Below are 24835 nucleotides of genomic sequence, written 5' to 3' on the forward strand. Positions count from 1 at the left end.
ACTAGTATTCATATTGACTACATGTGTTTTACATGCTCACGCTGATGAAGTATGTCAGTCTGCTTAATATCTGTCTGTTCTGCTTATCTGTGTGATTTATAAATAGTGCATGTGCATTAGGTTAAAAATTTAGCTGATGTTCATGAGAGCATCTTACATAATGTATCTTTTCACTTGGGTTATAGATCTTGAAGAGAGTCTATTCACTGTGAAAAGACACATGCAGAGGTTGTGCCGCTGCTCCACACAGTGAGATGGGGAAGGGTGGTGGTGTCAGTGGTTCCCTGATGTTTGCAGCTCCCAGTGCTCAGCTTGTTTAGCTGGGCTTTCACAGAAGACAACAGGGAAGCACCTCTAGCCTTCGGTGGGCATCAACGAAGAACAGCRTCTTTAGGCTTTCCAGTGCCAGGAGAGCTCATTCAAACATAGTTTCTGTGTTTTCTGCTGTGTCCTGGGGGTGCAAGAGGGAGCAGGGGCYGTTTTCTCCGCAGCTGTGTGTGAAGGAGGAGCAGAGCCCGGATAYAGACTTGCCCAGATTCCTGCCCTTTTCTTGTGAGCACCCAGGGTACAGGCAGCCTCAGCTGTCACTCCTAGATAGTGATATTTATGATGCAGTGGTATTTATGGATAAATACTGAAGGGTGTGTTGAACCAAGCACCCTCCCAGACAGACTATTCTTGCCTGGTGCCACCATGACGTCAGTTTTCATAATCCAGTGAAATAAGGGCAAGGAATCACCAAGGGAAATTCTGCCCTCAGTTACAGCAATGTTAATTCAGAATAACTGACTCCATCTGTGCTGGATTTAGCACTTGGAGCAAGGACTGAATTATGTCAGGAGTCATATCAATTCCATTCATTCCAAGAGACTTATTTTGGATTTAGTTTTTCATTGGGTCATTTGTTGTTTTATTGACACTAATACAAGATGGCAGTGAATACGTGTGCCATTTTTGCATTTATTTCATCTGTATACTTTTCCTGTATGCCATTTTCATAACAATTTGCGTAACTACTTTTAAAATAGAACATAAAATAGGCAGGACAATCATAGCATAAGGAAAAAAGTCACCTCTGTGCTCAGATAATGCAACTTCTACAAATGTAATTAATGCAGTGTCTAAGGGGACTAGCTGAAATTCTGTGCAGAATCATTACACTCCATGACCTTCCAAGCTCTCTATCACTTACTGTTARATTTGTAGCTAGAAGCTTCTTCTCTCTCTTGTTTTGCTTCCATCTCCCTGAAATGTGTGCATGCTAGCAGCAGTCATCAAAACTGCAGGTATTAAGATGTAGGATACAGAAACCTATAAGAATCAAATAACCTCCTGTGTGTGATAGATGGTAGCTCTTTAGAATTAGTCTTAAGCATTGTTTGATAGTCAGTTTTGCATATAGTAGCTCTATAAAAATGTTCACTGCTGAGGAGCTTACTCCCACCTCTGTAAGCAACCAGGATTAATGATAATGAGAATTGTTCATACATCACAAGGAGGAAAGAATGCGAGAAAAGTCATTTTTCTCCTGAAGCAGCCCGTCTCCTCGCCTCTGTCAGGAGATGGAACGCATACCTTAGGAAATCAGTCTTCTCTGGTTAATTCCAGCTGAAATGTCTCAGAAATGTTTCTTGCAACTATTTTGACATCAAGTACAGAGCAGACGAGGAGACCTATTCCTCTGGTGCTTCAGCTGGAACTAACACAGGGAGGATCTTCAAAAAGAAGACAGTGAGGGGGCTCTGCAGCCAAAATGGGAACTAATGCATTAATATCCAAGTCAGAGTAGTACTGCTGCCTCTGAAAAATGGAAAACAAAACACAAAGCAAAAAAAAAAAAAACCCACTGAAAAACATAAGGCTCTTAATAGATCAAAAATGTTTAACAAATGGAAACGAATACTTAGCCCTCTTCTCCAGTGTTCAAAAGAYGAAGGGCTCACAAAGACTGGCGCTGACAGCATAAAATCTTATGGGCGGAGGTGATCAGGAAGGACCCCATACACATAAAATGCAAAGCAAATAAGCATTTTAATTCAATCTGTCAAAATTAATTAGAAACAAGATTAAAAAAAACCAACCCRCAATCAGATGAAGCATTAGCTTGTTGATGTTAATTCCTGTTCTGTTGTTATTTGTGATAAACTGAGTCATAGCTATTTGCTTTGCAGCTGATGGACTGCTCTACAGCATCTGTATTTTCTTTCYATTCGCCCATGGAAGTTTGAGTACAAAATATCCTTCTGCAGTGACAAGCTCACAGGCAGCCACATTTCCCCCTTCCCGTTTTCGAAGCCACGGGAGGGAGGCATACAGGGATGAGGTCTCGCTGAGGGCTCTCCTGTGGACCTTGCAAGAGAGGGTTGTGGGAGCTGCTCCCAGATGGAGTATCTTATGGTGAATTCCTGAGAGGGAATTTGTGCTGCATTTGCCCTTAGCTTCCAACCTGATCTGACCCACGGATATTTGCCACAGCTTCCTAGATATATTTCACAGCGTATTGACTTGGTTCTTTTACTGCCATGCACGCTCTGGAGATGGTAGTTCAGGCTTGGCACTGCTCTAATGTGAGAGTGTAGTAGCCTTCAGGTTTCATTTCCCTTGCATGTGGAGGCAGGACAAACACGTGTCTGCCTGCTAATGAATGTGTAGGCWTTTTTTTTACTATTTGCATTAATTGGACTTGCCACTCTGTGCATGAAATTACACCCCAAGTATTCTTTATGCCATGTATCAGATTTGATCTGACCCAGCAGGGACAGTGCTGTAAACCCCGCTGTGTGCAGAAGGGATATTTTGTGCTCTTGGAAGAAAGACTGCAGTCTGGTCCCAGTGCGGTGAGGTCTGGACCAAGTGATGCTTATTTTGGTCAGACATGGCTAATGGGAGGAAAACATTATCATTCTGTCATTATCGGAATAGATAATAGCTTGTCCTCTGTGCTGTACGAGGGATGGAAACATAGCGGAGACTCAGAAAGCAGTCTGAGACATACTGCTGAATTCGTAATTACACCCAGAATGTAAGCATCCATGTATTTATGCTTAGAAAATAGGATTTCTCTCTCCTAGGTGGAAAACCAACAAAAACACCACCATAAATAGATACATGATTGTCTTGTTGAATCTGCAGCTACACAGCCTAAAACTAAAACACATAAAGATGTGGATGTAGCTATTGCCAAATAAGAAGTTAACATTAAAATGTAATTTTCWGTGGTCCTTTATGTTCATGGAAATATTGGTAAAGATGCAGTATCCAGTAAGAAGAGCAGAGCTGATATTTCATATTGTTAGGAATAACCCACAAGTCACCTGCGTTTTTAGCCACAGGTCTCTTTGGGTTCCTAATCACATGCTTATGGATGCTCCGAAGCAACCTGGGCTGGGGAGAGAAGCACCAAAGAGGCAGGTACCACAGAGTCACTGCGATTCAGAGATGGCTGGGGAGATATTTCATTTCTGCCTTCTTTCCTGGAGTGACATGATAAGTTAGGTGTCCTTGTACCATGCCTAACTCACTGAGACAGCAGTGAACTCGAGCAAAAAATCTCAGCTGCCAGGTGAGTTCCTGGCCATTTTTTACATAATAGTCTAGTGCCTAAGGGCACTGATGTGGGAAGTGAAAGATCGGGATTTTTGGTTGCCCTTGGCCSAGGAGGGTTTGAAGCCACTGTTTCTGTTTCCTAAGAAAATATCCTAGCGGCAAAACACAGGACAGTCTGCGGTGAGGCAGTGCTTCTGCACTGAATCCTGCTGCTGAGGCTGTACCATTATGCAACCAAGCATGTAGGTGGGGGGAAAGGCAGAGTTGCAAAATATTTATATATTTGATCTGGACTACATATGTATGTACACATACATAATTTTTCCATGTCATTTTTATTTTTTCCTTACATTTTAAGATTTTAAAGTATTGTTGAATTGAGCATCACAGATAAGAAAACGTAAAAACTATATGTTGATATTGCTTCTTTAAATTCATATAGCAACCTGTGGAACAATCAGATCCAGAGCTGCTTTATCTGCATTTTCATGGATCATTAACAAATAGCCTTTTCTGYATAGAATGAAGTATTTGCCTCTAGTTTAGCTAGAAGGAACAAGCCTTACAAACCAATCACATCTTTATTCACTCCAGTTTCACACTGAAGTTGGCCATGATACAAAATAGCAATGGCAGTTTAACGATCTCTTAGAATACTGTATGTATATATATTTTAAAATCTGAGTTTTAATTAAATGTGAATGAACCTGATATGCAGTCATTTGTGCAGCAAGTGTAATCATATTTTATGCATTTGAAACTTGTGGATGCCTGCAATACATGAAAAGCACTTTATGAGTACTTGCATTATTGCACATTTCATTATAATGTAATTCTATATTAGATATTCTATTTATKCACAATCCAAAAATAGTTTGTGCTATGTAGCAATGCAAATTTCAGTGAATAATTCACAAAGAATTTCAAAACCTTAACTAGTTGTGACATGCACTATTCTGTATCTTTAATGAAGAACCAACCTTTGAATAATCATGCTGTGCTTTTTACGACTAACAACCATTTCCGTGGTCCCCATTAAAGAAGTATCTATCACTTCTTACTTAATCATATTGAAAATATTAGGGATTATCATTACTGTTTAAAATTCCTTGAGCTGGTTTTRGAAGTCTGTTCGCAGCTAACGTGTAAATCGGCTCTCTGTACCCTGAGGCTCTGCTCCTGCTCCTCCCCAYGGCTGGCCACTGGGGAGCGCGAAGGTGGAAGCACTGTTGTGGCAAAGGCTCTGTAGGGCAGTGCAGTAGGTGAGGAAAAATCTRTTCCCCCTGTACTTTCTTCTCGGGGAATCCAACTTAATGTCGAATGGAGGGAACTTTTTACCCACTAATTTGACATTAGGGATGCTTTGTTTTGGTAGTGTAAGGGGACTCGCAAGAGGCAGAAGCCAAAGGATGTCTAACGAAGGGCTCGGAGGCTACACGCATTGACAGCGTCTCCCGTGCTGGCATCAAGTGAGACTAATAGACTCTGCTGAAGTCAATGTAATTACACGGGTGTAACAGCCAAAGTTCAAGTCAGCTCTGAATTCAGACCGCAGGTCCATAGCGGTGTACCAGTTACAACATGAAACAAGGAAGGAACCTCTTGAACTAGTCACAGATGATGTAAAGCAACAGCTGGGACCTTCTAGTCTTTCAAGTAGCTAGTGCTGTGCCCTTAGTCCCAAGAAAATTTGGGTAATGGTGGTAGAATAAAAGATCCAGCAATAAGAATTTACTGCTGCTTAAAATTTCAAGATGTGTCAGTTTCAGTTGGTTATTTTTACAAACATCCCTATTTTTAAAAAGTATAGAAAAATGTTTCAGTTTTCAACAGATTTTCTCCACTTCTACATCTAAAATTAAATATTTAAAGTACCATAATGTGGTAAAGAATCAGTTCAGAAAATCACCAGGATGCTTTTAGTAGATTGAATAAAACACCTCCTATAAATTTCTAATGAGCATATAGCAAAACACTCAAAGTCCATCAGCACTAAGGTCTTTAAAGAATGTGAGAGAGATTTTACCATTTGTAGTACAACTATCCCCCCAGTTCATATTTACAGGGAAGACCAAAAAGACTCTAGAAAAGCTGTCTGCTCAACTGCATAAATAACACATCCTTTACAATAATATTTAGCAGGTTAAAACTTTTCCTTTCAGGTATAATGGCACAAGTGAAAACAAAACAAAAGAAAAAACCTGGCTAAAATCACCAGACCAAAGCACATACTCCATTCCTTCATGTCATTAAATAGGCGTTTCCTAACCTTCCATGACAACGTTTCTGACTTTTGAAARAGCAGCTCCAGGACTTTTTGGTGGTATTTTAATTACCTTTTAGATACACTGTCTTCCCTTTGTGGAAGCTATTGTTTTACAGTCTATTGTTACTCCTCTCCTCCTTTGCTCCTATAGGGCCATTCATGAACAAGCGGCGAAGGGAGCGCCTGAACGCGTTCTGTGCAGCCAGCTACTCCTCTACTGTTCAACTTTAGGAATGACTCCTATTTCTGAAAGCAGAAAGGACAAGGTCCATAAACTAATATAATTTTGCTGTCCCATTCTGTCACAGAAGACCAAACCCTCCAAGTCGTGGCATATTCCTATTCCCTTCTGAGAGTACGAATGGAGAATGATAGGTTTTAGGGTTATGATGTTGGTATCAGAGTGGTGGAGCTGGTGYTGTGATGGGAACAGTGGCCTACTTTCTTTATCCCTAGGTCAAATTGGGCTCAGTTTATGACAGCTATCTACTGATACGGTTCTAAAAATACCATCTCCAAAATGCCTTCATCTCTTGGGCCTGCAGGAGAAACTTATGTAAATCTGAGCACTACATTTACTATAAGTAACTAGGCAGATCACAACATACAAAGAAGGTCATGATGATAATTTTTGTCAAATAGCCTTCAGTAGGAAGCCCGCAAACATGTTCAGCTGGAAGKAATGATCTCAGCTTTCCAGAAAAAACCTCTGCTAGGGTGAGCTGAACTTACAGAAACAAGAGATTACGTGAGTTCTAGGTCTATATTGAAAGTGAGACTGTATGAAGAATAAAAGACCATGGCCTTGATTTTCAGAAGAGCTCTGCTCATTTTTCAGAGTCTAAATGAAGAGCCTGTGTTCCTCTGGGCTCTGGACTTCCCTCGTACTTGAAGCTSTCAGTGTAGCGCAAGGTGGAAGGCAGCCTGTGTCTCCCCTCTTTGGGGCTTTTGCATCCTCTGAGAATAGTTATAGTTAGCTCATAAGATGTGCCTCAAACAAGCTTGTTGTCATCCCTAAATTAGTATTTTCACCCCTCTGATTTATCCTCTCCACCTTCTCTTGTCATCCCCTTGAGAAGTGCTGAATTGAGAACTGGTACTAAGATTAGTTGATTTGCATTATATTTGAATGCATGATGATGCATATGTTATGGTGAATCAGGCACCTATTTCAATATCGAAAATAGAAAACAGCTCTTGAGTTTTTCAGCTGTCAAGAATTGCATTATTTTGAATCACTGATTACCAAAATATTCTTAAAATTAGAGCCAAACTCTTTCTTTTTTCTGACACATTTGCACTGTTGTCTTAGCCTTATAGGTGGTTCTGTGTTTGTGAGTGCTGAAGCAGTTGTTTAACAATTCACAATTATCGTAGCTAACACAAACCAGAAGTGCCTTTTCTAGAGCAACCACCTAGAAATGGGAAAAATGCCAATATAAAGACAAAGCTTCCAAATAACGAAGCTTTGAGGGACTGAGGTACTGAGGGGCTGATCCAAACCCCACTGAAGTCAATGGAACAACTCGTAATGAGTTCTGAGGTTTTGCATCTGGATATTAGCTTTCCATAAAAGAGTTCAATTCAATGATACTTTCTAATATGTGGAAAATCATTAACACACCCTTTGGTATTCCTGGTAACCTTAATCATACTGAATTCCTTTACAGTCTCGTGGCTTTTACAGGAATTCCACTGTAATTTAGCATCAAGAAAAGATCCTTACTAGGAAGCATTACCAATTTCTTGCTTAGGTAGTGTTATAATTAGCGGTATCTTGTTGTGGCAACTGCTGCTATAAAAGAAGTACCATTTATACCCGGTATTAGATATGCAGCGTGTGCTGCATGCAAGACGAAGCATTCGGATACGGACTAAGTGACTGGAAAGGCAACGGAGAAAGATACACATGCAGAAGAACGTTTGAAAACACTTCAGCTGTAATGTAAAGTCACTTTTTGCACACACACTGCTGTGAATGAAATAATAAGAGATTTGAAAGAAGGTTCTAAGATATGGTTGATTAAGCCTGTGCTATAAGCTTCCGGTACTGCTATATCATACTTAGGTCTCCTGGGTGCTGTTAAGTATTGTCAGCCAACAAACTATAATTTCATGCATGAGTGGACTAATACAAGCCTAGGCTTCTGCTTCTTTACACATTCAGACTACAGTGTACTGTAATAATAAAGTGAGAAGAGGAGGAAAAAATAAAGCAAAATAAAAACTTGTCGCATGGAATAATAATCAGTAAAATCAGATACTRAGATAGCTTGAGCTATAAAGTTGTTGAGGTCACTGAACTGTGATTACATTTACTTCAATAGATTTTGGATCAACTCATTCAAGTTTGGTATTTTGATTTGACGGGTACTGTAACAGACAGCTGAACAAGTAGAAATCAGCTGCAGAATGGAAAGTTTTTTGTTTTTTGTTTAATAACATGCAAAGAGTTTTAAATACAGTAATTTTTCAAGTAGTATCTTTTTTCCGTTCAAGAACAATTGGAACTTGGCCATTAGCTGTTAATATAGGAGCTCTGTATAAAATATGTCTGTAAGAGGAATCTAGTCAGTCTCTGTTCAGTCCAGTTAATATATGTGCTGAATTTCTCTTATACTAAAGCATAAATCTTGATGCTGTCTAGATTTAACATGCTACAGCTGTAACTGGCAGTTTAATACAGCTGTAAAAAACATTAAGAGAAAAATGGAAACAGTTTTGCAAGCCGGATCCCCTGACTGAGGCCTTGGTTCTTCACGTTGCTGCGAATGTGGTAGGAAGCGCTACGTGCTCTTAGTGGGACCTGCTGAAGAGTTTCGGAAAGGGCCCTCAGGAAACCTGGGGGGAATAGCTGGAATTTCTCAGCCCTCGGGGACCGTGTGGAGCGGTCACAGCCGGGGGACYGACCCCTCACCGAGAGGCACCGAGCTCTCGCTGGCGCTTTGCAGAACAGGGCTGCTTTCCTGCCAGGGGCTCAAACTTGCCAAAGGAAACTGCAATCATACCCAGTCCAAAATTTTCACATACGGTATCTCTGTGTCTAAAACGCTTGTTTGCTGAAATAAAAAAAATACTGCCCAGGAACCTAGCAGTTTCAGCAGCCATCCAGATGGCAGCCCTGCCTGCCTTCCCGCGCCTGCCCTGTCCCCCCAGCTCYGGCACCCCGTGGAGAAGCTCCGTGGCCAGCCGGCACACAGAGCCCTGCAAAAGCACATTTCTTGGTGCTCCAGAGTCTCCAGTTCCACTTCTTTTTTTTCTCAGCTTCCTGACCTACTTGGTGGCCTGCCAGACCCTACACAGTTGACGAGCCTTGGAAACATTTCAGAAACATTCAAAAAAATAACATTTTGACTTTTTAAACAAGTTTTGGAGTTGTTGACTTCTGGAAAGCTTAAAATGCCTTATTTCTGCTGTGAAAAAATTTATTTTTAAATTTTAGAACTCCTTGTGGGATGAGGAGTCTAGTTTCTAGCTACTGCTGATTTTAATAAATATTTTTCTATGAAAGAAGGTGGCATAGTTGCTATAAAGACCCATGCATTTGTAATGGGGACTGGTGGGGTGAAGCATTCTTTATATGCAGATGTGGTCCTTGTCTTCAGAAAGTTAGAGAACCCCTGGAACAGCACAAGCACAAGGTGTGCTAGGTCAAATGAACTGGGATGGTATATACGAATGGTGATGATTTTACACTGGCTTGTCTAGAATAAGCTGTAGCCCAGAATCTACCTTAGTTACTGTGCAAAACTCCTACAAAAATCAATGACCATTCCAGGCAAAGAACACAAAATAGACCCTGGCCCTGCATGTCTCTGAAGGATCACAACAAGGATTCAATAACACCTTATAAAGAGCTTTTGTGGACTTTACCGTGAATCTCTTTTCACACTAAAGCACTTCCCTTTCTCAGATTGCAATAATAATGACATTCTCTCCTTTTCCACTTGTCTCATGCCTGCAATGTTTGCTCATTATTTTGAACATTGATTTTTTTTTTTTGAAATCCCATAAACTTCCTCTACACGCCCCTTTATTTCTTCCTTTAAAGGCAAAAGCACAGCATACTACCATGAAGGCTTTAAAGAAATCAGGAAATTTGATATAATGGATTTGCTACCAGCAAAGTAAAAGTCTTTGACAAAACTGTCTTCTTCCAGAATGATTTAGATTTTGTATTGTTTTATATACAGGATAAAACTAGACTATGAAGAAAAATCTGATCACTCTGTTGTTTTCCCTTGTTAGTTCTTTTTCTTCCTAACTACATTTTTTGCTATTTTGTCAGTTTTAACAATGTAAAGAGACCTTTCCACAATGTATTGACTCTCACTGTCAGGATGAAAAGTCTAAATAGCAAAAATTTCAAACTTTATCTTCTTACTTTGGATTATATCCTGTTGTGCATAGTAATACACAATACAGTAATGCAGATGGTAATGCACTTGTAATGTATTTCTTCTTTGGTTGCTGGGAAATTAATTCAATTGTTTGTTTTTTATAATACATACTGCCATAGCAAATAGAAGACTTGATCTTGGATGGTAACAGTGCTGTACAGGGTCCTGCATTAGCACAGAACAAAGATATTTCCTCCTCTTACAAGCTTACAAACAAAGTTTTCTTCTAGATGTTGTGAATTAATTTATTTGGCACTTTAGATCTAGATTTTTAATCAGTTACTGCACAGTTCAATACTTTTTCTTGTTTTCTATGAATTGCCTGTGCTTTTTGGGGGAAAAAAACCTGAAAAACCTTATAACACTTTTGTGTTTGGTTTTTCTAAAGATTATTTTTTAGGTTTGAAATAAATCATAGTTTGTATAGTAAATATTTTTCTTCTTTGTCCAGCTAATGTAGTCTCTGTTTCAGTCTTTGGTTTTGAATGGGCATACTAAATATGGGCAGTTTCGCTAATGAAACTGGTAATATTTCGTCATTTAGTTGTGTTATGAGTGACGTGTTATGACATGTATATGTATATATTGTGTTATGAATGGCATGTTAGAGCAGAAGGCCATTCCCATTCCTGCCTGAACAGAAATGAGAAGTAATCAGATTCACTCAAGAAATCTCACCTTCATGGAATTTCCAGCGTAAATTTGCTTACTGAAATGTTCTAGATGAATATTAGAACTTTTCAGAGGTTTCCATTACTTTCTCTTAGTGTAAGGATGAGGGACTTAATGGAAGAAAGATGTCATGGATTGAGACAGAGATCACATATGACACTACTCTTAAATATTGAAATCTGATCTGCAGAAATCTTAGCTAAATCACTTTCAGATATTACGTACAACTATGCCTATGCTTCTTGCAGAATATCAGCCTATTTCCAAAGACGAAAGAAGAGCCTTACACTGTGTATTCAACAGTGACGGTTGTCAATGGAGGTGTTTTAAAGTAAATTAAAATGTGACTCTTCCTCCTATAATGGATTACTATTCAGGTATCTGCAGATAGGCCAGACTTTATAGAAAATATACGAACAATTACTGAAAGATAAGGACACACTAAAAGACATGATTCCTGTACATACTAGCAGGGAGTTAATCCCAAAATATTAATAATCCMCAAATCCTAATAATGGGGATCCAAGGACTGGGGAGGGGAGAGCTCTCTATAAATATACCTATACTATATGCACACATGCATTCCCTCTGTGAGTATAAYACCATGTATGTATCATTTACTTATCCTTCATAGTGTGCTGAGACTTTATATGTGCATTGAACAAAAAGAAACTGAGCTAAGTGGAAATAATGGTGCTAAGTTGTTAGACAACGAAGAAAGGAGATAATGCCTTGGATTCCAATAATATCTGCTGAATGTCCATTCATGGAGAGTAATATGTTGAGGACTATTGCTGTCGCTGTTTGTCCACAAAAACACACGTGCTCTCCTCCCTCCTCCCATGCTTCTAACTTTTGCTTTTAGATAGAATAGTTGAAGTTTTGTGGAACTAAAATTCCTGCAGCTCCCGTCTTCCTTTGGGATCATGGTGGGGAAAGGGTGTGTTCAAACATTTGTATTTTGTAATAAAAGTATCAGGGAGCTATCACTAATAATTTTTACATATGTCTCCTGCAATGCAAGGGAGAAAAGGAGCAGATGTCAAATGCAAAACAACTAGGGATTTTTTATTTAATCATCCACCATCATCTTCTCATAGATGTTATGCTGATGGGAATGAAATGCTCTTACTGTCGAATGCAATGTGAACAGTGAAAAAGTACTATGATTTTAGGCATGCTTTCTGAGCAATAATTGAGTAACTTCCCTTGATTCTCTAACAGGGCACACACCACCTTATCATGAAGTCTTAAGTTCTGACTCAGTCTGATAGACTAAATATAAAATCTAAAGTAAATGTTACCTGCTCTCAACTATCATGTTGATGGCAGTATTTAGATGAGTGCTATATACTAAGCAAGTAAAACATTTCATATTTAGCTTTTATTCACACTTGATATTTAATTTCATGTTTTAATAATGTCCTTCTCTCTTGTAAAAATATCTGAAGGATAAACAGATTCTCAAAGAATTGACATGAGGAAACTTTATAAATGAGACTTGCATATTCAACATGGAATTGTTCAAGAATTGTTTATCCAGGTTTCTGCCTGTGAATGGAGGACAAATCGAGGTCACTTATTATTCTGGTTAATCATTAGCCATGTTTATTATGTTAATTTACGGGGTTTCAACAATCTTGCRTCCTTGGAAAGGGTCAGGAAATGGCACCAAATCAGATACAGTGATTATCTGTGCCAAAAAAGAACTATGAGTTTTCCTAGATCACATGCTTGCAAATGTGTTTTTGAATGAGTTTTGAACCAAGCTCAGAGTAATGGCAATTGCTGCTAATGGTAAAATAGCTCTGTGGACCCTGTCCTGCCCAAATTTGTGGTGTCTGAGAAAGCTTTATGATRTAGTTAACTGCTCTTGCTTCACACTCATGTTCTTGATATCCATTACAGTCCACTGATTAGGTTTTGTGTTTCCTCTCAGCTTTTATTGTGATTTGCTTATAACATCTGCAAAGTGGATTCTCGTTCTCCATCAGTGAGTCTATGCTATGATGTCTAGTGTACATGCTAGCCAATTCCATGCTACTGTTTCCTTGTGCCACCTGCCTCTGATAACATTGCGTTACCTGATGCTGCTTTGCTTCATAATGAGACTGAAGTCTCTGAGATGGGGCAGTCTTTTCTCTGTCTGAACACTGTCTAGGTCCAAAAATAGGACACAGCATGCTATTTTGCTGTTGCTACTGAAGTGCTAAAGATTACCATATTAGAATATCAGTAATCAGGAAACCTTTCATTTACCAGCAGATAAAAGAAACCAGTGTGCACACACATTCTTACAGCCTCTTGTCATCTCTTTCCAAAGAAGTCTATCTCTGATACGACAGTGGTAAGTCATACCATAAGGAAAATTCAGCTGAAGACCGTAAGATGCTGACTTTCTTTGATTCAGTTCACCGTACCCTAGAACGCGTYTTTGCTTTTAGTATCTTTTCCATTTTCTCACAGGCGCAGAGTAGTACTTATCTTACTTCATAGGCAGTCATTATTTCTGTTTTATCCATGCACAAAGCACAGGAGAAATAAAATGATAGGTGCACTGATAAGTTAAGGAGGATAAACTTCTGACGTCGTTACAAGTAATGCAGTTCCTTTGGGCTGATTGATTTCAGGTAAGTGGAAAGGCCATACACAACTAACTTTTAAACTGAAAGGAGTACAGCTGAATGGTTGGTAACTGCAGTTCAAGGAGAAACACTTTTAGAAGTTTCTTTGTGCAGAATTGGTTGACTCTGTCCCAGACTCCTGCTTCTCTTCAGTGTAACTGAATGTTAGTTCCTCAAATTCAAAAGAAATCTGTAAAGAAGGGGAAAGTACTCCTCCTCCTGCTCTGTTTGTGGCAGCGTGTGTGAGGAGGTCAAAAGGGAAAGCTCTGTAGAAGTTAGGCATCCACATGCCTGTGAGGATTTGGTGGCTTGGCACGGTATCAAGAACGCAGTGGGCCTGTCATTGTAATACTTATAATACCTGTGTTTGCCAGCTAACCACAACCATCATACTTCGCTTGCTGCTCCTGCTCACCCTCATGTGTGCCAGAGATAGGGAGCATCAGTACTCTGGCCATGTTCAGCCTTGGAGGATCACATCACACCCAGTTCCTTCCTTGCCCCATGGCCAGAAAAAACCAACCAGACCTGGTTGCAGGTCAGCCCAAGGCCCATCTCTTGCAATTCAGTGCATATTAAGTATTAAAAAGAAACTTACCATGCATTTGAAGCTTTCGTCCCTCTTCTTCCTTCCCTTCTTGCTTTCACCCTGTTTCCTCTATTGTAATCTCGCGTATGTTTTCCGGTTACGCAGCAACCGTTGTTTCCCAATGCATGTTTCGGTGTGTGGTACTGAAGGGCCAACGCACCTATTAGAAGTACCTGTCCTGCAGCATAATGCAGGCTTCTCCTTAGGAAGGTGAGCGTTTATGGATGGCAATGTCTTAGCATATATATTATGCTCTTGTTTTTTCCTCTTCAGTTTCAGTTATTTCTGCATTTTTGTATTTTAGTGCAGCAATCCCGAATACTCTCTTATTTCAATATACAGCTTTAGCAGCAGGGAGGGCAGTGTAGTCACCTTCCTGACTGGTGCTATGGAACAGCCAGGGAGAGCAAAATGACCCCATGTGAGGAAGTGAGAATTACATGAACAGAGAGAGAGAAAAAAAAAAGTCTTAGTGGACAAAAAGCCTTGCACAAAATTAAGTTAAACCAAAATTGATTGCAGAATTTTAGTCCAAAGTAGCTGGAAAAATGGATGAAGACTGTTTGCAATCTTACACTATTAATTTTACCTTCATTTTTAGGGCTAGGTTGTGGCTAGGAATACAGGCCTACGTAGAGGAGGAAGAAATTTCTTCTAGCGCTAGGCAGGTACCCCATGTCTTGGGACAAGGCAAGCAGAAACCAGCAGCAGTCTTATAWACGTCCTATCTGGAGTAAGTGAGAAAGGAGGTTTGGGACTGAGAAAAGTTAAAAGCAAATTGCTACTACCTGGGAGTAAAGTTTTAATTTTCTTGTGGGATGCATCTGGAATGGGACAATTTTGCTCACTGTTTATTTGAGCTGTGCCCTTATGTGCAGAGGACTTTGCTCTTGTAGGAAAAAAATTCTTTATATTCTATATAATGCTGGACTATTGATCCTGGTTTTTTTTTTTCAAATGAATTCTTGAACTATTTTTGKTTTTTTTTCTCCCACTTTTCTTCTGCACTAGCCTTCAGAAGTTCGTGACAGCTTTGAATGGTAAAGTGCTATTGGCTGTAAAAATAAGGAAGCTGAAATAGATTCACTGGCATTTACACTCTTTCAAATACCAGGCATTTTATTTTGCGTCTTACTCGTTTAAATTATTGAGATGAAAATCCAAGAGGATACCTCTAAGTACTCAAATGATCTCTTCTTCATTTTAATTGTTCCAGTATTAACATTTCTTAGCACTGATTTTAGAGAACAGTATGTTATTCTCAAGTGTCAATACTTGATTCAGAGAGACTYATTTAAATAAAAGGACCCTTACTGAATCCAGTTGGCTTTGGAGTAGGCTCCTACTGTTTCTTTCAGAACAAGAATAAAATTTGATTCTCCAAGTCCATTTCAGTGTTTTTGATATAGTTCCACGCTACTGTGGCAGGCTGCCATTGTCTACGACAACTGAATGAAGTGGAAATCTTTCAGCATGACAGCAGAAAACAACACAACCTTTTGATTTCTTCAGTGATATTTCCTCCCTCTTGTTTTTCCCCTGTGAAATAAACAGGCAGAGATGTTGCTGCCAGAAGAGTGGGTAGCTCTGTGTTAATGCCTAAGAGCAAATGTCGAACTATAGAAATGTCACAGTCATGCATGCTTTCAAAGTATATAACCAGATAGATGATTATTTTCAGTAYCTTTTCTTTGAAAACTTTAACATAATCCAGTATACAATCTTGTATAAATACTGCACTACATGGTGATTTCTTCTTTCAACTTTAGTAGCACAGYTTTGTAACCTTAGGCAGTGAAGGGCACAGACATGAAGAAAAGTTAGGGTGGGTAATTTCTCTCTCCCTAAAAAGAATCTATTTCAGAAATAGTCATACTGAAGAAATGCTCAGAGCTGTGAGTCAYGGCATTACTGGGCTGAACCATCATTCTCTCCAAGGATATGGACTTACATTTTCAGGATTAGTAAAATGTAGAAATATTATTTAGGATGAAAATATATTTTAGGATAATGGCAGAGCTACAGTCTCTGAAAATCTGAGTTCAAAAGATTACAGCATGACTAGAAATGAGGTTGACACTTAAGAATAAATTTGTGTTAATTCTAAGAATCTTAACAATCACTTAAAATATTCTGTTGAAAGGCAAAAACCTTTGAAACCAGACTTACTAGAATAAAGCAGCAGGGACCCAGATTCAAGGTCTCTACCATACAGATAACCTTGGAGAAGGCAGTGGTAAAGACGACCTTTGTTTTTACTTCTTGTGAATTTTATAGCCCTTTCATTTTGCGTGTACTGTTGTCTGACTCTTTCATATTGTTTTTTCTCTTTCTCTTCTGCCTCTGTCTCTTGTTTTCCAGCTCCACCTTTGTTGTCTCTTTCATTTCTTTAACTCACCTCTGCCCTGTTCTTGCCATTCCTGTCCACATTTTTTGCTTTTTTTCAGAGCACAATTCTTTTTTCTTTTTTGCCGTGTTCATCTCTCCTTTCTGACTTATTGTTCTGTTTCTAAGATATACCACAACCATAGGCTGTTCCTTCTGAAGAAGAAGTGGGACTGGTGGTAGGTAAAGCCAGTAATGCTGGTACTTGGTATTAATTTTTAAGCATATTTCCCCCTTTATACTGCATTCACATACTATTTCTAAGTATCCTTGAAGAAGTATCCTAGCGAAAAATTTTAATTCTAATTGCTTTTTGGCCCTTATAACTGCTCTGGTAGATAAATTAGGGCAATGCATTCCTTTTTAACTGAAAAGATGTTTTTTCCATCAAAAGTCTTTTTGAAGGATAACTTCACTTGAACTCTCCTAGGAAGCTGTATTCCCAAAGAGTTACATTTATCAGCTGAAATATTATTTCATCTGAGTTTGCTGCAGCTCACATCAGAAAAATATAGATGTACCCTGAACGTTAATCTCCGCTCAGGAGCRCAGGATAATGGAACAATAGACATGCTGTGGAATAATGGGGGCTGTTGGTAGAGCTTTGCCTGTTGTGTTCCTAAGCCAGGATGCCCGGAAATTAGCAGAAGGACTTCTATTATATTCATTGTGTTGGTCTGATAAAGGCTTAGGGCATGATTGTCATTGGGAGATATCAACAGGGCTAGCTCGCAAAGTCTTTGCAGAGTGAGGATAAAATGACAATAACTTAGAACGGGAGCATTTACCATCTCTTGGCGCGGGCATTAATGACAGCATAGGTGTCAAGGAGTGAAGCGGCGCATGCCGTACCAGGGCTTTGGGAGGTAGACGTTGAGGGTGTAAGATGTGACGGTGCTGCCCCAGTAGGAACATGAATAAAAGTACAAAGGTTCAGGACTCCAGGGAAAATGAAGCGTGAGCTCCAGGAAAGTCCTGGGAGCTACATCTTCACAGTGAGTGCATCTTTCTCTGGCTGTTTGTAGCGGTATGGGTAAACCAGTGTTGTCTTACTTTGTGCTTTCTCTTGGGTAGCTGCTGCTCTGCGACATGCAAGGAAGTGTGGAGCTGCCAAGTGCCGTCCAAGGAGGTCTGGGAAGGGCCTGGCCCTCCAGCCTGCCTGTCCCCTTCCCAGCCAGCCATTCTGCAGTCTCCAGCTTCCATAGCTGATTAATAATTGGCTTAATTTTATCCTGAAATTCAAACAGGTTCGTTTATTTAAACACATTGACTATGTTTTGCCATAGGATGGCGGTTCTCATCTCAGTTCATTCTCACTCCCCATAGCCTCACTCAGGAAGGTTCTACTGCACTCCGCTGCTTCTGCAAACYCCTGTTTCCTTGTTTCCTGATTTCTTCTCCTTACAAAGGCTGTAATCTAAATGAATGTGTTTAGGTTTTGGGATTAAAAGTATAATTGTRTTTGGATTCTTAAATATTTTGACGGTGTCAGTTGTAATGAAACTATCGTCTATGGCTTAGAACAGGAAAGGATACTTGTGGTCAAATCCATACCATATTCTGAACAGCCATGCGCTCTCAGCTTTGGTTGTATTTTTATCCAAGTTAGATGCTCTCTGCAAAATAAGCAAACGCATAAAATGGAAAGTGTTTTTAGAACAAATCAGAGTTCCAATATCAAATATACATGTCAAACCAAATTACAATTAACTGCCTTTTTTTTTTTTTAAATTTAAAAAGCCTCTTTGGCCCAGGAATTTCATCTCTCTGAATCAGTTCATGAGCAGATTGGCTCATATAGTGCATTTCTCATTGGAAGGGTTCAGCATTTACTTTTATTAATTATTCCAATTTTATTAAGCAGCTGCAAAGCACTGTATTCTGAGATCAATAAAATGATATTTCAATTTAATTGCCATTGTGGGATTACTTCAGTTTACTCTTTCCAGCTCAGATGCTGTTTGTACATGGCTAACAAAATGTCATTCCCAAAGGGGTCATGATACTCTAATTATGACACAACTTTCCCTTCTGTGCTTCTTTCCGAGGTGAGAGCAATACAGCAACTTCGRGAAGCTGGGATAGTCTTAAGTACCAACACGTGCTGGCTCAAAACACTGCCCTATGTTCTCCAAATTATTTCTGGGGAGCTCTGCACAGCCAAAGGGCCGTCCTTTTACTCAGGGTCATAATTTGGAATAGTACATTAGTTACAGTCTTCCGTACAAAGACAGCTAGTTTGGTTATGCTCTGGGCATTATATCAATATGAGCAGAAGAATTAGTGGCAGGATGGAATTAGGAATGGGAATGCCAGTTCCCTAAAGGATACTCCATTATCATCCTGCTGCTGTTTTGCTGCAAGTTAGATTATTTTTTAATGGGAATGTTTTTCTTTATGCAATTTCAAGGCAATTCATCTGATCATTTTTATGTTTTAATCTAATAATACATTGAAAATTCCATTTCTTATTGTACATCAACATGCATGTAAATTCGTTGATGATAATAATGTTAATGGTCTGATCCTTAAAACTGTAAGAGCTAGTTCCAGTACAGGCTAGTTCAAATGCAACCTTTACATGGGAACTTTTATGTTAATTTTATTAAGTTTTGGGTAATGTTGGGTGGAGACAGAAATCATGTTATAGTTGCTGATGATTTTGGTAATGCCAAATGCCGGTCACAGTGAACTTACAAATGCACCAGACAGGCTGAATATTATTCTTGGGATCTGATTCCTTATTATGAATTGAGTGTTTTAGGGCAGTGCCTAGCAACTGCACGGGCGAGGAGAAGATGGTGCTAATCCCGAACAGAGCAGCAGCAAACTCTTCTAAGCCATCGATATCTAACAGTGTGTATTGGCAAGATAGATACAGATCGGGGAAAGTGTTCAAACATTTAAGCAATAAGTGTGATGACAGGTAAGATCTGTGTTAGGTCTGTATTTTTTAAAATTATTTTTGGTAAGCTTATTTAAGAAGGCATAAACCAAATGGAAAGCAAAGAGAAAACTGAAATAAGGAGGAGGGGGTGGACTAAAGTGAACAGGGATAGAGATGAGAAAAAGCAGCATGGAAGAAGACATCGTGATGGAGTAGGCTGCAGCTGCTCCGGTGGGCGGATGCTCGGGCTGGTTTCAGCTCTGTGTTTGGCGAGTGCCAGACCTTCCTCCTGTACAGGAGCTCTGTGTTGTCTAGGCCGCTTCTGTGTTAGCGGGAATCTGTAGCTCTCTGTAGTGCAGCTCCTGCAGAAGCAGGACAGCTAAGGGATGGCAGGAGATGTCACAGGGAATTCTCCTGGCCTGTTGCAGAGCCTTGGGTCTCATTATTTTAAAAACTCCTCACTTTCCCTCTAGTGCAGAGAAGCAGGAGTAGGGGAGACAATCCGTCACCTCTTCTGGACAACACATTTTTCTTTGTGAAGTGTGCTCTGTGAATGCTTCTCATCCCGTATTTGGGAATAACCTATATGGAGATTCACCACCCAGCTGACAGACGAAGCTGGTGGGGAGAGATATAAATATTTTCCTCTTTATTACTCACAAAGATATTGGGATAGTTAAATAAACTCATTTTATTTAATGAACATTAGTTTAATGGCAATGCTGTTGATAGGTGTTTAGCAGGCTACTTAGTTTTCTTCCGAGATTAATACTATATCTACAACATTCTTCCAAAGTGCTTGTAGAAAAWGCATTCATACACGGTCTCAATGGAGATTAACCTAGCAGAATTTCTGAGGTACAAAAACTATCTGAATAGAAGATTTCAACTATCTTTGTTTATGGGAAATTAGTTAAAAAAAAAAACAAAACACAAACACACACTGCCATGCAAGCTTTTGACTTTTTTTWAAATAAATAACTTTGCAGCTCAGCTTGGTGATTATTTATCCTGTATTCTGCTCACTAGAGTTAGCTTTTTGTGTTTATACTCTGAATGTGTATGAATGTGTATGCAGCAAACTGACAGCTTTTGTTTATTTCTACATATTATTTATGGTTTTTCAGAACTGAGTTATGAAAGTCCATCAATAAATGAATGGATATTAATGAGTTAGGCTATTATATCTTCTGTTTATGCATAATGATTTGATGATAAACATGTTCAAGGCAAGGCAAGACAGGCCTAACACAAAGAAACTGAGAGACGCTTTTGATGGATGAAATCATGGCATGGTGAAGTCCAGATGGTGATTATAAATTAAAAGACTATAACTCTGCTAGGGAAGGAGCCCAGTTCTCACAACTGGAGTTGTAATCTCCCTACTAGCTGACTGCCCAAATCACTGTTTGAGCCAGTCCAAAGTAAAGCAATGAGCATAATCAGAAGGCCAGAAACAACTATATATAAGGAACTCGTAAATAATAACTCCACTTCCTTCAGAGATAAGACTGATTTCATGGGAGGAGAGGCGAGGGAAGGAAAGAAGAGGGAACGAGGTAAAGAGATAGGAAAGGAAAAGGGCTATGCAGCCACGTAGCTGCTATTGCCTTCTGCCATGCTACTCATGGGGTGGGGGGGAGTTTTAGGGCTTTTTCTGTCTCTAAAAAATCCAGGTCTGGCTACAGGTATGAACTGAGAGGCACCCTCACCAAAACACCCTGTATCCTGGGAGTTACCACAGTCGCACAGGAGACCAGGATTCAGACCTCCTCAGCAGACCTTGAGGCTGCCCCATTCTGGCCGAGTGCCCTAGCTGGGAACAGAGGAGCCTGGAGACGCTAAGTTTGCTAGCTTCTACACATCTTCAGTGGATTCATTCTTTGTTTCTGGTACAAATCTCCCTGAAGCCATGGTTTAAAGTTTGCCAGGGTCAGACCTTTAATTGGCCACAAGAGACATTGGCCCTCGATGTGTTATTTGTTCAGGTTCTTTGTGAAGGTTATGAATGTGCATTCTGCAGGAGTCAAAACAGGCTATGATTTGGCAAGACTTGTGAAAAAGCATGCAAGTATTCTGGTGTTCAAACCATTATGTTTGATAATTCACCTATTGTTTTTTCCCCTGGTCATGTTTTCTCAGGGGGTGGAGACAGAATTTTAGGCAGTTTTGGCCTAAGCTGTGTGCCTTGTTCAGGTAGGCTTCATTGCATTCATAAAGGCCTTTGAATGAATGGCCTTTAAAATTAAATTCTAAGGTGCTGCAGCATTGCCTGTGTATTATGCACATCTATAGGTACCACAAGCTTTAATTCAGAGCATAGGGAGTTAAATTCACTTTTCTTCTCTCTCACTTTGGATTGATGGATATGGTGTGGGGGACATCTCATAAGGAAGAGAGGAAATGGGACTTGTTCTTTGCAGGCTGCTTAGCTGCTGAAGAGTGAGGTGAATAAATGACTGCTGAATCTACAACCACAGATCYAGTCCCAAACTTGTGCTTCTGCTGCTGCACCTCCATATGCAGCCTTTGCAGAGGGCAGGTACGCTGCTATCGCTGCAGCTCTGCTGAAGTCAGACCACTGGCTCGCACCAGCTGGAGCACCTGCTCTTTGAATCCTGCTGCCTGCTCTTACAACCCCCCAAGTCCATCATTTACAGTGCAGCCAAGGTCTCCTACAAGTGTACAGTGGAGTTGTCCAGTATGTTTTATTATGTAGGAGCAGGATGAGTCATTAGGTGTCATCTTTGGGGGAAAAAAGTAGTAAAAGTGAGATAAAAAATGAAATGCTAGAAAACTGTGATTAAAAGCTTCATTTTGCAGTCACTTCTCCTGCAAATCTACACATTGTGTGACAGGGCTGTATGAACTACAAGCGATTCAGTCACCAAAAGAGTCAGGAGGCATCTAATTTGGAAAATCATGAAAGAAAAGAGAAAATTTAAAGAAATAATCTGAAATAAATTGAACAACAATGATGGGTACTGAGTTAAAACAGAACTAGAGAGAATGCAGTAGAGGTCTGAATTAATAAAAGACTGAGATGTCAAATAGAAAAAAGTCAGCGGAATGAAAATAGCAGGCCATGGGGGAAAAAAGAAAATCAGAGCAACAAAACTGTCTTCCAAAGTAAGGTTTACTACTATAAGGAATGCTGACTTAGACATGACAGGGCATGAAATGTGATATATTTATTTACACCTACTGCATTGTATTGCTGAGTTTTGTCAACAGAGCTAGGTGTTAATTCACAGGACACAGTTGGGATACTGGATGCATTATTGTTATTCATAAACACAATTTTTTTCATTTTTAATAAACCAAAGAGAAAATTAGAAGCCTATTGACTTCTGAAGAAAGCAAATTTTCACAAGACATATACATTCAGTAAATTTTATACTGTGAAAATAATTCAGCATTCTCTGATGTTTAATAATTCATGAGTGCTGTAAACTGGAAAATTTCAGAAGTTATACAATTTTGAAGTGCAATCAAGAATAGATTAAGGTTAAGATTAAGGTTCTGGGCACTGGCCTTGGTCAGATTTTGGGCAGAGACTTTGCAGGAATTCTTACCGAGATGCTTAGGAGAGTGATATTAGTGAATAGTGCTTTCCCTTCAGGCGCAGAATAAATCAGTGTCTTGGCAGGATACAATGGGAGTGGTATGCTAACACCTTTAACGGTGACTGAGACGGGAAGCTAAGTTTATGGTCAGATATGAATGGTAAAGATTTTTTTTTCATTTTTTTTCAAAGAAACACTAGGACAGTTCAGTGCCTGAAATCCATTCACTTTCAGTCAGAGTTGAGACCCTGAATGCCTTCAGCTACATGAAGGTCTTAAGAAAACCTTAGCAACTCAGTATGCAAGATAAATTAAAATTCTGCCTAGTGTTATTTTTCATGTATTTTCAGCTGAATTGTTCATGTCTTGCCATATCTTATTTCCTACATTTATCTCACTGTTGGGTGATTTCACTATCAGTTCCAGCTGTGCAGCCTGAAAGAGCATGGGATGGTATTAGCTGGAAACAGGGACACAGTTGGCATTAGGCAATTTTTTTGCTTTTTGCTTTGGCAACTTATCTAATGTAGCATTGATTTTCTCTAGTCCTACTTCTGTTCCACCTACCATGCTAAAGGACATGTTATGTCTCTGTGTATTGACTGTCTTATAGATTTCTACTGTTGTGGCAGGCAGTGCTGCATTTGAAACAATTTCATATCTATATGACGAAAAAAAAGGAGGGTGACAGATGAACAACTGTAGCTTGTTAAATAGCCTCCTTTAGTTTAAAGTTTTCCACTTCACTAGATGCTCAGGTTGTTACGTGGCAAATGAACCATATTTCCMGGAACTTGACCTATTACAAATTAGAATTTGAACATTACAAATTTTACTTGTTTAATCCAGGGAATTAAATGTTGTTCTGAAATGTCTCACTTCCATAAATGCAGCATCTGGAAGATCATAAATGTTTGGATTTATCAAGGCACTACTTTCATTATTTTGTGTATTTGACCTCTCAGGATACCTTAGCATTTATTTATAATAATTTTCAAAATTCTGTAATGTTTTTAGTTACAGAATTTTCATGAGTGCATGCACATTAAAAAAAATACATATATACACACATATACATATATACATCTATATACATCTATATACATATACACATATATATATCTTCTCTCCCTGGCCCTTGTACAATAAACAGTTACAAAATGCTTTGCAGCTCCCACTGTTTTTACCTGCCTGTTTTAAAAATTTTCAGGTATAACGCTATTTTTTACAAACCTGATTTGCTAACAGTTGAACGGCTTTYAATTCAGCATATATATCTGAAATCGTAACATACCTGGTTTGCAGCTTCTGCTTTCAGATCTTCATCTGGATCTACGCCAACTCTGTTAAAAAAAAAAAAAAAAAAGACACGCGGTAATGGCCTGCTGTATGTTAGCGAGCTTTGGGGGTAGAAATGTTTCTCTTGTGCCGCTCCTTTCCTACAAAGTGTGAAATGCAGAGAAGAGCTGGCAAAACATTAAGATCGCTCTCTTAATCAAGGAAGCAGCCCTTAACGAGTGTTTCGGAAGCACGAGATTCCTTCTGGCGGCCATTCGCGGTGCCGGAGCCGAGCCTCAGCCCGCTCYGCCCGCAGCTGGCAGCAAGGAGCCCGGCACAAGGGGTGTCGGGGAGGCCTGGGGAGCAGCGCGAGGCAATGGGACTTGGATGGCATTTTACTAAGTGGACGGGGGGAAAAAGAGCCGTTAAAAGTGATGGGGTGGAAGAACTGACATGTGTTGAATCCGGCCCTTCGGGAACTGCAAAGAAACGCGGCTGAGAGATGCGGGGCTGACGGACGGGGCAGGCTTGTGCGGGCGGCTGCACCGAGGCCGCAGAGAGCAGGGGTGGAGGGTGATAAACGTTCTCGTCACTGGAGTCTGAAGTCCACAGCTAGGGCGAC

At 39.7% G+C, this 24835-nt stretch overlaps 1 protein-coding gene across 2 annotated transcripts in view; it reads right to left on the reverse strand.

The window, feature by feature from the left end:
- The window catches only part of SLC9A9 (solute carrier family 9 member A9), a 221239-nt gene that overhangs the window by 39576 nt on the left and 156828 nt on the right, over nucleotides 1–24835 (reverse strand). For both annotated transcript variants that reach the window (XM_026086985.1, XM_026086984.1), the window contains 2 exons: nucleotides 24230–24278; nucleotides 18019–18098 (listed from right to left, as the gene is read on the reverse strand). In XM_026086985.1, the coding sequence (XP_025942770.1) occupies nucleotides 18019–18098; nucleotides 24230–24278 (129 nt within the window). The remainder of the gene's footprint in view (nucleotides 1–18018; nucleotides 18099–24229; nucleotides 24279–24835) is intronic.

This window comes from Apteryx rowi, unplaced genomic scaffold, assembly GCF_003343035.1.
Source record: "Apteryx rowi isolate R43461 unplaced genomic scaffold, aptRow1 scaffold_70, whole genome shotgun sequence".
Lineage (NCBI taxonomy): Eukaryota > Metazoa > Chordata > Aves > Apterygiformes > Apterygidae > Apteryx > Apteryx rowi.